This window comes from Oxyura jamaicensis, chromosome 5 (assembly GCF_011077185.1).
Source record: "Oxyura jamaicensis isolate SHBP4307 breed ruddy duck chromosome 5, BPBGC_Ojam_1.0, whole genome shotgun sequence".
NCBI lineage: Eukaryota > Metazoa > Chordata > Aves > Anseriformes > Anatidae > Oxyura > Oxyura jamaicensis.
In genome coordinates this window covers 52073898-52086702 of record NC_048897.1, presented here as the reverse complement: position 1 = coordinate 52086702, position 12805 = coordinate 52073898, and the positions used below count along the sequence as shown (strand labels likewise).

General features: G+C 51.3%; 1 protein-coding gene across 2 annotated transcripts; it reads left to right on the top strand.

Annotated features, from left to right (window-relative positions):
• The first annotated feature begins 7 nt into the window (after positions 1–7).
• On the top strand, positions 8–12398 carry KLHDC2 (kelch domain containing 2). Of its 2 annotated transcripts, XM_035328029.1 has the most exons (14): positions 8–148; positions 607–771; positions 1581–1660; positions 2705–2822; positions 4147–4262; positions 6044–6125; positions 6233–6316; positions 8522–8602; positions 8680–8738; positions 9074–9183; positions 9651–9723; positions 10818–10905; positions 11714–11766; positions 12066–12398. In XM_035328029.1, exons 2-14 carry the CDS (start codon positions 616–618, stop codon positions 12187–12189), a joined length of 1224 nt encoding a protein of 407 aa, XP_035183920.1. In that variant the 5' UTR covers positions 8–148; positions 607–615; the 3' UTR covers positions 12190–12398. The 2 variants fall into 2 exon arrangements, with proteins under 2 accessions (XP_035183920.1, XP_035183922.1); XM_035328031.1 differs by lacking the exon at positions 8–148 and having other exon boundaries at positions 602–771.
• The last annotated feature ends 407 nt before the right edge of the window (positions 12399–12805 follow it).

Genomic DNA, 12805 nt, shown 5'->3' with positions numbered 1-12805 from the left:
TGCGCGGCCCGTGACGGGCGGAGCGGAGCCTGCGCGCCGCTGGCGGAAGCGGCGGCCCCGGCGGATGCTGGCGCTGCGCGGCCCGCCCAGGTGAGGCCGCGGGGGCCGGGGGAGGGGGTCGGCAGCGCCGGGCGGGCTCGGCCCTGAGGTAACGGGGGCTGGAGGGGGCTGCGGGGGCCGGGGGAAGTCCTGCCCGCCGGGGGGGGGGGGCTGAGGGGGCCGGGGGGAGGCTCGTTTGCAGCGGGTGGGGGGTGCGGAGGGAGCCCGAGGGGGATCTGCCTGAGAGGGGCGGGGGGGGTTGGGGTAAAGGCGGGGCTGGAGGCAGAGCTGCCGGGCGTGTGCCGGTTTGGGGTGTCAGGGGGTTTTAGATAGGCGGCTGTAAAAAAAATAAGATGGAGACCTCAGTATAAACAGGCAGCTGAAACCTTCCTAAATGGCACGCAAGTCAGGAATCCCCGCCCGGAGCTCTGCAGGCTGAGGGGGCAGCTTCCACCCAGAGCTCCCTGTGAGAGACACCACCGAACGCGGCCTCTCTTTGCCTTTTATCTCCTGTTTTTCCCTGCTGGTTTTCAACGCCCCACGCCGTGTGTTATTCCGTGCACGTAGCGTACCGACATGGCTGATGACAACGAGGACCTGCAGGCCGACGAGGAGCTCCCGGCTCCGGCTGAGGACGGCTTCGAGCAGCTGGAGAACGACAGCCCCGCCGAGCGCAGCGGGCACGTGGCCGTCACCGACGGGCGCTGCATGTACGTCTGGGGAGGCTACAAGGTACGCCTCTCGAGCGAGCCGCCCGTGGTGCTGGTCATTGGGCCCCGTTAGGTTGGAAATGAATCTGTAAAATTAGCCCTCCTCTGGGGAAAAAAAAAAAGCTCCATTTAACGAATTAGAATGGGGCATTTAAGAGGCTCGAGTTGCTGAAATAATCATGAGCGTTAAATGCAGATCTCGGCACGCAGATAACTTTTGTGGGATGCTGAGCGTCGTTTGCCTTCCTTAACTCATGCCTCTGTTGGAAAAGGAGGAAACGGCTGTTTGATGTGAAGTGCGCACCATGCAAAATGGTGCTTTTATGTCCACCATTATCAGCACAGCTGTGCGTTGCATGTTAATGAGTACAGGTTGGTTGTTTAGCATAAGGGGGGTGTAGAGCAAGTAGAACCAAGCCGTTCTACAGTTTTGACAAGAAGGAAAACTATTTGGCAGCAAATTCAGTAGATAACCGGTAGCTCAAGACAAAGCTTTTGGAGTGTTGTTCTACTTTTTGGAGGTATGGGGGGTTTAAAAAGAAGACTGCCTCATTCGAGCACCAGATCTATCCTCTTTGGGATACAAACGGAGGTTTAGCTTCTGTTTGTCCTGGTGTCTGTCTCTGCTGGGAGTTTGTGTGGTCCCCAGCAGAAGCTAAAATGATCTAATACCTGCTGTCCGGGGCTGCTCTGCAGGTGAGAGGTGCAGGACTGCAGCAGGCACTGCTCCTGCTGCTTTCTCAGATTAGGTCTCTGAGGGCTTTTAAACATTCACGGGAGTCTAATTCAAGCATCCTTCTTTTTCTTTTGCTGTTCTGAACTGTTCTGCAGAATGCCCAAGTTAGGGGATTTTATGACTTCTACCTGCCTAGAGATGAAATATGGATCTACAACATGGAAACTGGAAGATGGTACAGTAAATCATTAACTTAATTTTTGCGTTCTGGGAAAACAGAGAGAAATTCTTATATTGGTACAGAAACCAGGCTGAGGATCTGTGAACAGAGGGAGAATTTCCTGATCTCTTGACTGCCGCGTATCAGACTGTTGCATAAATGTGTGCAGTGCTTCCAGGGTTGTTAGTTTTCATTTGGTTGTTTTGTTTTGTTTTTTTCTGTGTGGAAAACAATTACGCTTTCACAGGGGTGAGATAGGTGAGGTGGGAGAGACAGCTCAGGCAGCCCATGCAGGAAAATGTGATCAACAGCCCAAGGTGTTTTGGGATATCTGGTATAGGACAGAACACCTGGAAACTGTACTTGTACCACTCGCTGGTGAACAGCGCGTTTCAGGCACCTTATGTTTTTGTTTCTTCTCCTTTAAAGGAGTTGTTTTTAAATATTTATGCTGCCAAAGGAACTGCTGTGTCTTCTCAGACCAGTAGGAACCCGGGGGTTGTGTGAAACCTGCGTGCCTGATGGTACAAGAGAAGGGAATACGATGCTCCGATTCTGTTCCTAGCTGCGGCCTTGCGCTGCGAGACCCGGCCCCCTCAGTGCTTTGGAGAAAATGCAGCTTCAGCACTGCTTGCAGTCATCGGAGTGGTTGGGGAGAGCCTTGAGCAGGGGATGGAAGCTTTTCTTTGTGTTTACAAGCATTAAAAAAAAAGTGGCAGAATAGAAACCCTCAGTTAGACAGGTGCAGCCTCTTCGCCTGGGGATCTTTCTGGGATATTGAACCTGAAAATCCCTCCAAACTCCTGAACTGGGCGGACGGGATTCCTCCCCCAGAAAACACGTGTTAATTAAGGTGACCTTTCCCCACGCCACCCCTTCATCATACCTGCCTCGTGCTGTAAATTGTTCACGTGCATGGGTCTGAAAAACTCCTGCCTGAAGGGTCCGCAGGGACTCGGCATAATTCACACCGCACCGGTAGCGTTAGAGAGTTCCACGGCAGAGAAAATCGTCATTGTTTGGTCTGATGGGATGTAATGTTTTAAACTGTGCTTCCAGGAAGAAGTGCAAAACAGAAGGAGATGTTCCCCCTTCCATGTCTGGAAGTTGTGCAGTGTGTGTAGACAGAGTGGTGTACCTGTTCGGAGGACATCACGCGCGGGGCAATACCAACAAGGTCAGTAATTTAATGAACTCTTCCTCACAAAGAAGTTTCTGGTCGTTAGCTCTGGTCGCGTTTTGTAGGAGATAGAGGCAGACTTTTCAGTTAATTAATAGCCATCCAGAACAAGAAACGGATCGTAACAAATCACAAAAGCATTTTCTTCTGAATCACTCGACAGGTCGAATCCTGTTTCAGAGCTTAAATGTCGGTAGCCAGGGGTGCTGAACGTGCATCTAGTCACCGTGAGCTCCATGGCTTCTGCAGAACAACATTTTCACCTCCTGGCAAGCAGATAAGCAGCTGTCTCATGCTGTCAGCAGCTCCCTCAGATGCGAGCTAATTGAAGCCATGTTCTGTTTGTGCTTGCCAGAGAGACTTTGACTAACAAAATGCGGTGCTTAGCACTTGAATTTTCTTTTTCCACGCAAGTGATGGGCTGGCACGCTTCTGTCAGTGCAGCCTAGTAGTTCCTCTGCAACAGCTCAGCTCACCTGAAGTTTGCAACACAAGTTAGCCTTCAGCTCTGCGTCATTTCACACGCTGGTTGCACCCCTGTTGCTTTCCACCACCGAAGGAGCACCGTGACCTGTTCCTTGCTTGGGTGGCGGTCGCTCTAGAGCAGCCCACCCCGTAAGTGGTGTTGCGGTGGTGCTTTTCAGCTTGCTTCTTCTGAGACCTGGGAATTTCCAGAGGTCATGGAAGCAGCATCAGCAGGCGATTTGTAAATGCTCTGAAATAGTACTCGCTCTTCTCTGGAGCATCTGCAAACACTTCCGTGTTCTGAGAGTGGGGTTTAAATTAAATGGTTTCGGTCTCACTCTTACATATGAACTGAAAGTAACCTGCTGCAATACTTGTAAACAGGCTGAGCCAACCTAAATCTAGTAACTGCGAGTTGCTTCCTGCCTGCTGGTGGTATTCTGACATTTCAGGTGGTTCTTATGTGTGTACCAGCCATCTGAAATCACACAACACTCAGAGGAGGGATGAGGCCATAAAAACTCTTCCTTTTTCATTTTTTTTTAATGATGAGACAATTGCTGCGTTGTGCACACCCTCATTTTACCCTGTTTCAGCTTCGGGATGGTACCACTCAGTGTTGTCGGTCCTGTGACTTCTGTAAAAGGAAGTTTGGGGCTTAAGTCTGCAAAAAGACAAGGATCTGTAGATCCATATGCTGTTGCAAACGTTGTCAGTAGTCTGTGCAGCTAGGAAAAGAACTTTTACGGTGTTTCTGTACCAATACATGCTCATTAAAAGTTATTGTTTTAACATCAGTCAGACTTAAGCTTTACGCTAACTGTGTGGGTAAAAAACATCTTTTTATTTTCTACAGTTCTACATGTTAAATTCCAGATCCACGGACAAAGTGCTGCAGTGGGTCAGAGTAGAGTGTCAGGGGGTCCCCCCTTCATCAAAGGACAAACTTGGCGTTTGGGTTTACAAAAACAAGTAAGGCTCCAGCAATGAAGTCAGCACAGCTGTCCTTGCGTGTGTGTTTGCTTTAATCCCTCTTAGCCTTGTCATTGTTGTGTCTCTTTGTTTAAACAAGGGCTGCAGAAAGATTTCTTGCCTGCAGCACATACGTGCTCCAGGAAGATGCTGGATTTGTTCCCCAGCCAGCCTTTTAAAGCTGCTCTGTCCTTTAACTTGATAAATGGAAAACCTCACTCCCAGTTTGGGTATGTGTAAGCTGCAAAGCATCTGGGTGAGTCACACTCCAAAACGTGGGCTCCTGGCAGGCAGATCTTCCGCGGCGCATTCTCAGTACATCACCGGTTCCTTGTACCGGCGTTGTTCCCCTCGGCACTTGCATCTGGATTGATTCTCACAGAAGCCTCTCCTAGGATCCCTGTTGCACGCAGAAGGCAATCTTTTGGCCGTGTCTTGTGGGGCAGCTCGTGTCAGATAGTTCGGGAGCAAGAGGCCATTTTAATCAAAAGCCACATGTGGCTTTCAGCAGCACACGAGCTTCATTCTGCATGTTCTGTGCTGGTTGCGCAAAACAAGAACGCGTCGGATGATCTGCTGGCGATGTTATCTGACTTGATGCGCTGGAGTAGTGTCCCAGAGATGCCGGAAGGCCTTTTGGCATCGCCAGCCTTGGAAAAGCTGAGGAGGACAAGGGGGAGGCGTCGGAGCCAGATGAGCTGACACGCACAGCGTTGCCTTGCAGCCTCCCCCCGCTCAGTGCCGTGCTAGTCCCCAGCGCAGGGAGCTGCCTGATGAGATCGCTGCAGCCTCCTGCTGCTGGGGGACAGGCTGAGGAATGCCCCTGCTGCGGTGGCTTCCCCCTTCCGCAAGTGCCCTGCACCCAGCGCTCAGCAGGCCGGGGGCAAGAAGGGGATTGTCTCGGGGCAGGCAGGAGCTTTTGGCCACCTCCTTGGGCTTAGGGCTGGCTTCTCAGGGGCTTCCCGGCTTCCAGAGAGCAGGACACTAAATGCACGGGTGGCAGCTCACATGGCCAGACGCGTGTCCTGCAGGAGGGCTGGAAGGGCTGCTCCCCGCGGAGCAGGGCTCTGCAGGCTGTGAGCAGGCAGGCGGTGCTGCTGCGAGCAGGCGGTGGTCGGGGCTTCTACTCCTGGTTTGCAGCTGGCAGGGCTCAGAGGCTCAGCACCATGTGCTGCTCCCAGGAGCAATTCTTCAGGCTTTGAGACAAAACACGAGTAGGATGAGCAGCGTCTTTCCCCAGGAACCCGAAACCTTCGCAGGCAGCTCCGGTGGCTGGGGGTGGCTGCAGGCATTGTGCCTCGCGTGGCCGCCCTGCCCAGCCCGGCGCGCGCAGGCAGCACATCTCCATCCCCATGCTTCTCCCAGGAGCGTCTGTGAGCATTTTGGGATCAGGGAGAGTGAGCAGCAGGCCTGGGAAGGGAGGAGGCAGGAACCTTCAGGAGCAGACCCCCGTAGCTGCCCCGTGAGAGCCCCAGTAACGAAGGCTGGAGCGCAGTGAGCAGGCAGCCGGCCTGGCAGCTTCGCAGTTGGAACCAGAGCAAAACTTGGAAGCCTGGGGCCTGGTGAACGCCTACAGAGGGATTTACTGGGGGTGGTCGGGTCGATTAGGCAAGGGCCCACACCTGGAAAACTTGCACTGTTGACATATTGGAAACAGTGAAGTCAGAGGTGCTTCCCTGGTTTTCCTGACTTGTGTTCGAGCCCAGCCTTTACAGGGCTTTAATCTGTAGCACCAAATGGGACGATATTTCTAACAGATCTTGTTGCTTGTTTTGTTTCAGGCTAATATTTTTTGGAGGCTATGGTTATTTTCCTGAAGGGAAGCAACGGGGAACTTTTGAATTTGATGAAACCTCTTTTTGGGTAAGTTAACTTTTCCCACCTTTGTGCAATTCCTGTTTGACATTTAATATTTCATTAGTGCTTGTTAAAACTTGCTTTTTCTTAAATATTATTATTTTTTTTTAAAGAATTCAGGTCTTCCAAGAGGGTGGAATGACCACGTGCATGTTCTGGACACTGAAACTTTTACCTGGAGCCAGCCTATAACGACGGTAATTACTCTTCTTACACCGGTTGCTCTAAGTTACAGCTCTGTGTGCCATTCCTCTTCTCACTTCCCCTGAAAATACTCATGGCTCCCTGGGCCGGGGTTCTCTGATTTAACTTGTTTTAATTAGAAGAGGTCGCTGATACAAGCGGCCTCGCTGCGGGGCGTTAGCAGCAGGCTGTCCCAGCCCTGGTGGCTGTGGGCTGCAGATGTCCCGGTGCCTGCTGTGCCCTCGGCTGACCCGCGGGACGAAGCGGGCTTACCCCGTTGTATCCTGCCTGCTGCGGGGTCCCACCTCTAGCTGCTATCTCCCGGGCGTTACTTTAGATGTGATTAACCGTACCCAAGCAAGAAGCATGGAAGTTCACCCATTTTTTTTGAATTATTTTTCACTTTTCCTGCTCCACCCTGCAGCCTCGTTGGTGTGTCACCAGCCTTTAGCTGCCAAGTGAGCAGTTAGCTGGTGCTCCGTGCTCCTGCCTCCTCCAGGCTGTATAAACCAGCCCCGGAGTGTCAGGAGATAAAGAGTTCCTTCTTTGTGGAAGAGCTCCCTGAAATGCCTGGTGCTGGCTAGCGGGAGGACGTGAGGCATGCCTGCGGGGTGACGAGATGGGGTGCTGGAACCAGGGGACTGTGTGGAGCTGATCTCCTCACTCTGGTGTCGGGAAGTTTGGTTTCACGTTGGATGAATCCCGGTCTGCTGCCTGAGCCGCTGTGTAGCTGTGGCTCGATGCTGTGCCTTCCCTCCTGAGACAGGCAGCCTGGCGGATTCGGCCCCGGGAGGAAACCTGGCCAAGAGCTAAAGCTCAGGGCTCTGTGACCTGGGCTCTCCTCCCTTCTCACGCTTCCCAGGCAAGCTGTCTTAATCCCCTGTACCTTGCTTATTCGCCAGCAAAGAGCGACTGTTAATTTCTCTCCTCTGAATGGGTTCTGGGAGGTGCCATTAGCTGTGTTTGCAGCCTTCCTACAAGGTGTTTGTGGGAAAGGACTGTTAAGGGAAGGGTTTCAAACGCTATCAGTAGGACTTGCTTGGAAACATCCATGAAAAATAAAAATGCCCTGCTTGCCTGCTCAGTGGCAGTCCTGAGACCATTTAAACTGAATTTAAATAACGCGTTTCACAGAATCACAGAGCGGGTCAGGTTAGAAAAGACCTTCAGGATCACCACATCCAAGCATCAGCCTGACCTCCCGAGTCCCACCACTAAGCCCTGTCCCTCGGTGCCACGTCCACGCGTCTCTTAAATCCCTCCGGGGTGGGGACCCGGACTGGGCAGCCCGTTCTCTTCACGCTCAGTGAAGAAATTCTGCCTCAAGTCCAGTCCAAACCTTCCTTGGCACAACTTGACACAGTTACTGAATGCTCATTTGCATTATTTCCCTGCTCGTCTCCTCTCCAAAACCAAGAAAGTTGCCTTTTGTTTTGCTCTTCTTCTATATTTTTTGCTCTTCATCGCTTTTCCCGTTGGGTTGCTTTCTTTCATGCTTCAGTAGCACTGTTCTCCCGGGGAGCTCAGGAAAACAACACGTCTGGTTCCCTGTCATCCTCGCTGCAGTGTGACAGTTCGGGGCGTTCCGCTTGGGTGCTGGATCATGGGCAAAGCAAAACACTCCCGCTATTGCAAGTAGACGCCGCGTGAAGTGTCCCAGAGGGATTCAGGAACAGGCAAATGGAGTGGCACTGCTACAGAACTGGAAGGAATGAAATCTGAGTTAAATAACTCCTTGCTCACGTTACTGGAGAATTGCCTTGTCTTAATGCAGAAGGATCGCAATTGTTTCGGAAGAATAATTTACCGAAAAAAATGATTCTGTCTGATTCATTGTATCACTGGTTCGTTATATCACTGCCTTGTTTATAGTCTGAGGTCCTCTGTGACTGGCTGAGCCCTCTTCCACAAGCCAAATTTGTACCTCGACGCGTAAAAAGAAATAGATTTATTTTTTAATGAGTTTTCTGATCTTCCATCCAGCAGCAAAAGCAAGTTTCTGCACACAAAATGACCTACCGGATGGTTTTTCACTCCCTGTTGACCCTAAGCGTGACTGTAGTTGAGCCTCTCCCCTCCTCGGGTCGCTGACCTGTGGGACTCTGTGTGCGAGCTCCTCACTTTCCTCAACCCACTGCAGGTTTCTACGGCAGTGATGTTGCCTTTCTGTTGCTATTGTGCCAAATGGAACCAACTTTTTTCGCTTTTTCTGCCCCCAGGGTAAAACTCCGTCCCCACGAGCAGCCCACGCCTGTGCTACAGTTGGGAACAGAGGCTACGTGTTCGGCGGCAGATACAGAGTAAGTCCCGGCACGGTTTGCCAGCGCGTTGCTGGAGCACAGAGGGAGAATCTCAGCCACGGTGTGCTTTATTGTAGGAGTCCCGAATGAACGACCTTTACTATCTGAATTTGGATACGTGGGAGTGGAATGAAATGTAGGTACTACAACTTGAGTTCTTTCGTGTGTAAAGCAATGTGACCATGTCATTTTTATCCTCTTATAATCAATCCAATGAAGCTTAGTGAACGTCACCAAGTGCGTAGAATCAAGTGGAGCTGAGCCTCCTGACTGTGCCGTCAGCATTTTCCGAGTACTGATAAGAGCAAAACTCTTTTACTGCATCTAAAGTAATAAACACGCTGGTGGGTCATGAACTGTGCGCAGTATGAAGTTGCATAGTTCAAATACCTGAGAAACAATGAACAGGAAAGACGAGCAGTATTTGATCATAGCACATCTGTAATTTATGGTGCTTTTATTGAAATACAGAATCACGCAAGGCATTTGCCCGGTCGGCCGATCGTGGCATTCTTTAACGCCAATTTCCTCAGATCATCTCTTTCTCTTTGGAGGATTCACCACTGACAAGCAGCCATTGAGTAAGTCATTCCAGAAGGATTTTGTGTTGTCTTTGTGTTCTTAAATAGTTGTGCACAGAGGCCTGAGTTATTGCCTAGTCACCGTAAATTCTTTTCACGTTCCTTCCACGTACTTGGGATCCGGCTCCGTATGGTCACCAGCTACCCTGACGGAGCAGGAGTCGCTGAGCGTGTTGAGCCGCTGCTATTTGTGGGACTTGGGCTGCTCTAAAAATGTATCTAATGCAAATTGCAATTAGTAAGAGCTTTATAGTTCCCCATCCTCCCCTCCTGACTTCACTCCTATAAGCCGCTGTTAAATTCCCGTTTTCAAATAGCCAGCCTAAAATTCTGTAGGGTTTTACCTGAAAAATTCGCTTTAAGAACAAAACTAGACTGTGTTGTACCACCACGGCATGTGTTTGCTGCAGCAACCGTGAGAGAACCGATATAACACCGTTTGTATTTGGGGTTTTGCTTGTTTTCAGGTGATGCTTGGATTTATTGTATCAGCAAGAATGAGTGGGTTCAGTTTGAGCATAACTATTCCGAAAAGCCAAGGTATGATACGCGCTTTCTTGGAAACGTACACAAAAAAGAAGTGAGGAAGCTTTGCACATTGGCTGTGAGAGAGAGGACACACATCCCTCTTCACAGCACTCGTCTTTCTTAACAATACCATACTCGTATTAGCAGTTCCTGTTCCAGGACCGCTGATGCACCGAATCTGTGCACAAAAGGGGAGATTACCAGCACCGTACGACGGGTGCGGGAGGCAGCACGTAGCTCAGTGCCTTGTGAAACAGCCGGGAACGCGGGGATTTAGGGCTTGGTGTGCTCTGGCTGAGCTCTGAGTGCCAGCACAAGAGCTAACCAGCACCGTGTGTTCCTGCTGTGCCACCAAACGCGCGCTGCTCCGCGCATCCTCGCTAGTGGCTGGCCCTGTGCACACCCAGAATGTTTTTGTCTTCCGTAAAGACCTGCTGAACAAATTAAGGGTGATGACCAGCAATTTAATAGCATCAAAACTCCCGTGATGCATGCGTATGGCATCAAAACCACCCGTGTCCTGTGAGTTAATGCGATCCCTCTTGTCTGGGGAAATACTTTGGTTTGAGGTTAAATGACTCGGAGCAGTGACGCTTCCCGCGCTGCCCCTTACAGCCGCTGGTGCTGGTGGGGCCAAGGAGGGGCCTGCTGTGGCGGGCAGTCGCCAGCTGAGTGACTTCCCTGCTCTGGAGCAGCAGGCAGCGATACATCGCACGCCGAGCTCAGCTGCTGGCACAAGCCTTGCAGAGCAGTGCAGGATCTGATGGGTTGTGCTCTTTCAGTCTTTTGGCTCGAGCGGGATGTGAAAACACAGCTTGTGCAAGCAGATCCTTGCAGCCATCCTCCAGCAGCGATGGGAGCGTGGATCCCACACGTGCCTGCGCTTGCGGGAGGCTCCCCAGCCCTGCTCTGACCAGGGCAGCCTGCACAGCCCATGGTTTACTGCCTGGGAGGTTTCTTCTGAGAATAAACTCCTGAACTGGTCAGCTCTGCAGCACAGAGGCAGAAGGGCAGACTGGCACGTGTTAACTTCACATACAAATCCCAAACGGGGGGTTTGGGCTGGGGCTGGGTTTTTGTGTAACGCAGCGCTGTCTCGTTGGCAGGTTGTGGCACACGGCTTGTGCAAGCGAAGAGGGAGAGGTGATCGTCTTTGGGGGCTGTGCCAACAACCTACTTGCCCATTCGAAAGCCGTAAGTTAATGTTGAGCTTTTTCCCTTCCTGTGCAGCCCGGCCCTTCCTGCAGGAGCTGTGATTTCTTAGTGCTCCCCCAGGTTTGAAATGCCTTTAGTCAGCAGCACAAGGTACCGAGGCCTGGCAGAGGCGCATAAACAAAGCTCCGAGGGGAAATGTTTTGCTGCTTTTTCTAGAAAACATGCCATTATTCAAACAAACTGTGACTCGCTGTCCCTCACGCTTGTGTTTCGCTTGGAGCCTGTTCTTATCTCCTAGCTGTTTCTTTAGCTTTGCCCTGTGCCTCTCACCAGGATGTTTTCGGGGAGCCCCTCCCAAAGCAATTTCTTCAGTGATGTCTCCAGGGAGGGCCGGGGAGCACTGTGGGCTGTAAAAGCCGCCCTTGGCTGGAAGGGGCACAGCAGCACCTTCTGGTGGGAGGAGCAGTGGGCATCAGGTGGAGCCGGCAGGTGGCAAAAAGGAGTGGTGCAATACTTGGTGCTCCGTGCCACTGGGCGCTGGCACTGCGCTGGCAGGATGGGAGCAGACATGGAATCATTTAACAACATGCCAGTGTTCCTCCTCAGCTCTTCGTATAACGTGGCCCTTGATCTGGTTTTTAACCCAGCTGTAGTTCCCCGGGTGCTGATAACTGACTACAGGCACAGAATTTGGTGAGCAAGTCCGTAGTCGGCTTGTCTGCTGCCTCTGTGGCTTACGTGACCTCTTGCCATTTGCCAGGGCTCCCTTGTGGATGAACCTTGGCTCTTTTGGCTCCTGCTGTAATATGTGAATCTACATAATCCAACTGCTCCTCTCTCCCTCCAGGCTCACAGTAATGAAATACTCGTGTTTTCGCTACAGCCAAGATCTCTTGTAAGGTAAGGAAGCAAGGCTTCAGCGTTAAATGATCACATCCCCTTCTGAACCAACCCGTGCAGGACTAGTGCCAGAGCTGTTTCTTAGGTTGCTAAAATACTTGAAAGCATTTCTTCCCCTAAAGAAAGAGGAAAGTACAGCAGCCAAGTATGAGGCTAGAGAGTGAGAATCCTTTCAGGTGCATGCATTCGGTGCTGAAGATAAGAACAAGCCCTAACTAACTAGCTGTAAATCATTAGCTTAGTTTGCAGGACTTGTTCAAATCCATGTTAACAACAGCTGCCTATTCCTTCTCCCCAAGGCTGTGCCTCGAAGCAGTCATTTGCTTTAAGGAGATGTTGGCCAGCTCCTGGAATTGCCTCCCCAAGCACTTGCTGCACAGCGTCAATCAGCGGTTTGGAAGCAACAACACCTCAGGCTCCTAAGCCCTCTGCACTGCCCTCTCTGAACAGGCAGGGCCTGGATGAGCAATTCCCAGATGTCGTAATTGTACCGAGTGTGGCGAGCGTTAACGCTGTATAGATGAAATAGCTGTACTGTAGGTAGCCGCTTCCTGCCTTTAAGTTGCATGTGAATGGCCTAGAGAGAACCTATTTTTGTGTAAAGATGTTTGCAATAAATGTATTTAATGCAAGTGGAGGTGTATCCTGTGCTTCAGCTTCAACTAGTTCTGGGTTTGTCCACCTTGAAGGACTTGTGAGGGCCACCCCAAGCAGGGAGAGGAGGTGTGCGTGTGTAGGAGTATTTCTGTGGAGTTCCAGTCCAGGCCGCGCGGACTCCGGGGGCTGTGCAGGCAGTACAGAGGCACACCACAGCTACGGAAGGGGAGCGTTGCTTTAGTCTAGGCTGAAGAGTGCTGTGATGGGCGAGTCCTGTTTTAGTCGACAGCGTTAGGAAACTGCTTAACGTACTTTTTGCCACAACCAGTTAAGGTCAGAGAACCAGGATTTGAAAACTGTACGTTACCGGCATTGATGAGCTGTTGTAAACCTTCCGCTGTTAAAGCACCACTGCTCTGCTTGTTTCTAGTTTGTTTTTTGA

What these genes read in the sequence shown, in the direction of transcription:
- KLHDC2 (XM_035328029.1), top strand. Translation starts at nt 616, where the DNA reads ATGGCTGATGACAACGAGGACCTGCAGGCCGACGAGGAGCTCCCGGCT. An exon ending in GGAGCCAGCCTATAACGACG is followed by an intron (nt 6,317 to 8,521) that starts GTAATTACTCTT and finishes TTCTGCCCCCAG; the next exon opens with GGTAAAACTCCGTCCCCACG. An exon ending in CAGCCAAGATCTCTTGTAAG is followed by an intron (nt 11,767 to 12,065) that starts GTAAGGAAGCAA and finishes CTTCTCCCCAAG; the next exon opens with GCTGTGCCTCGAAGCAGTCA.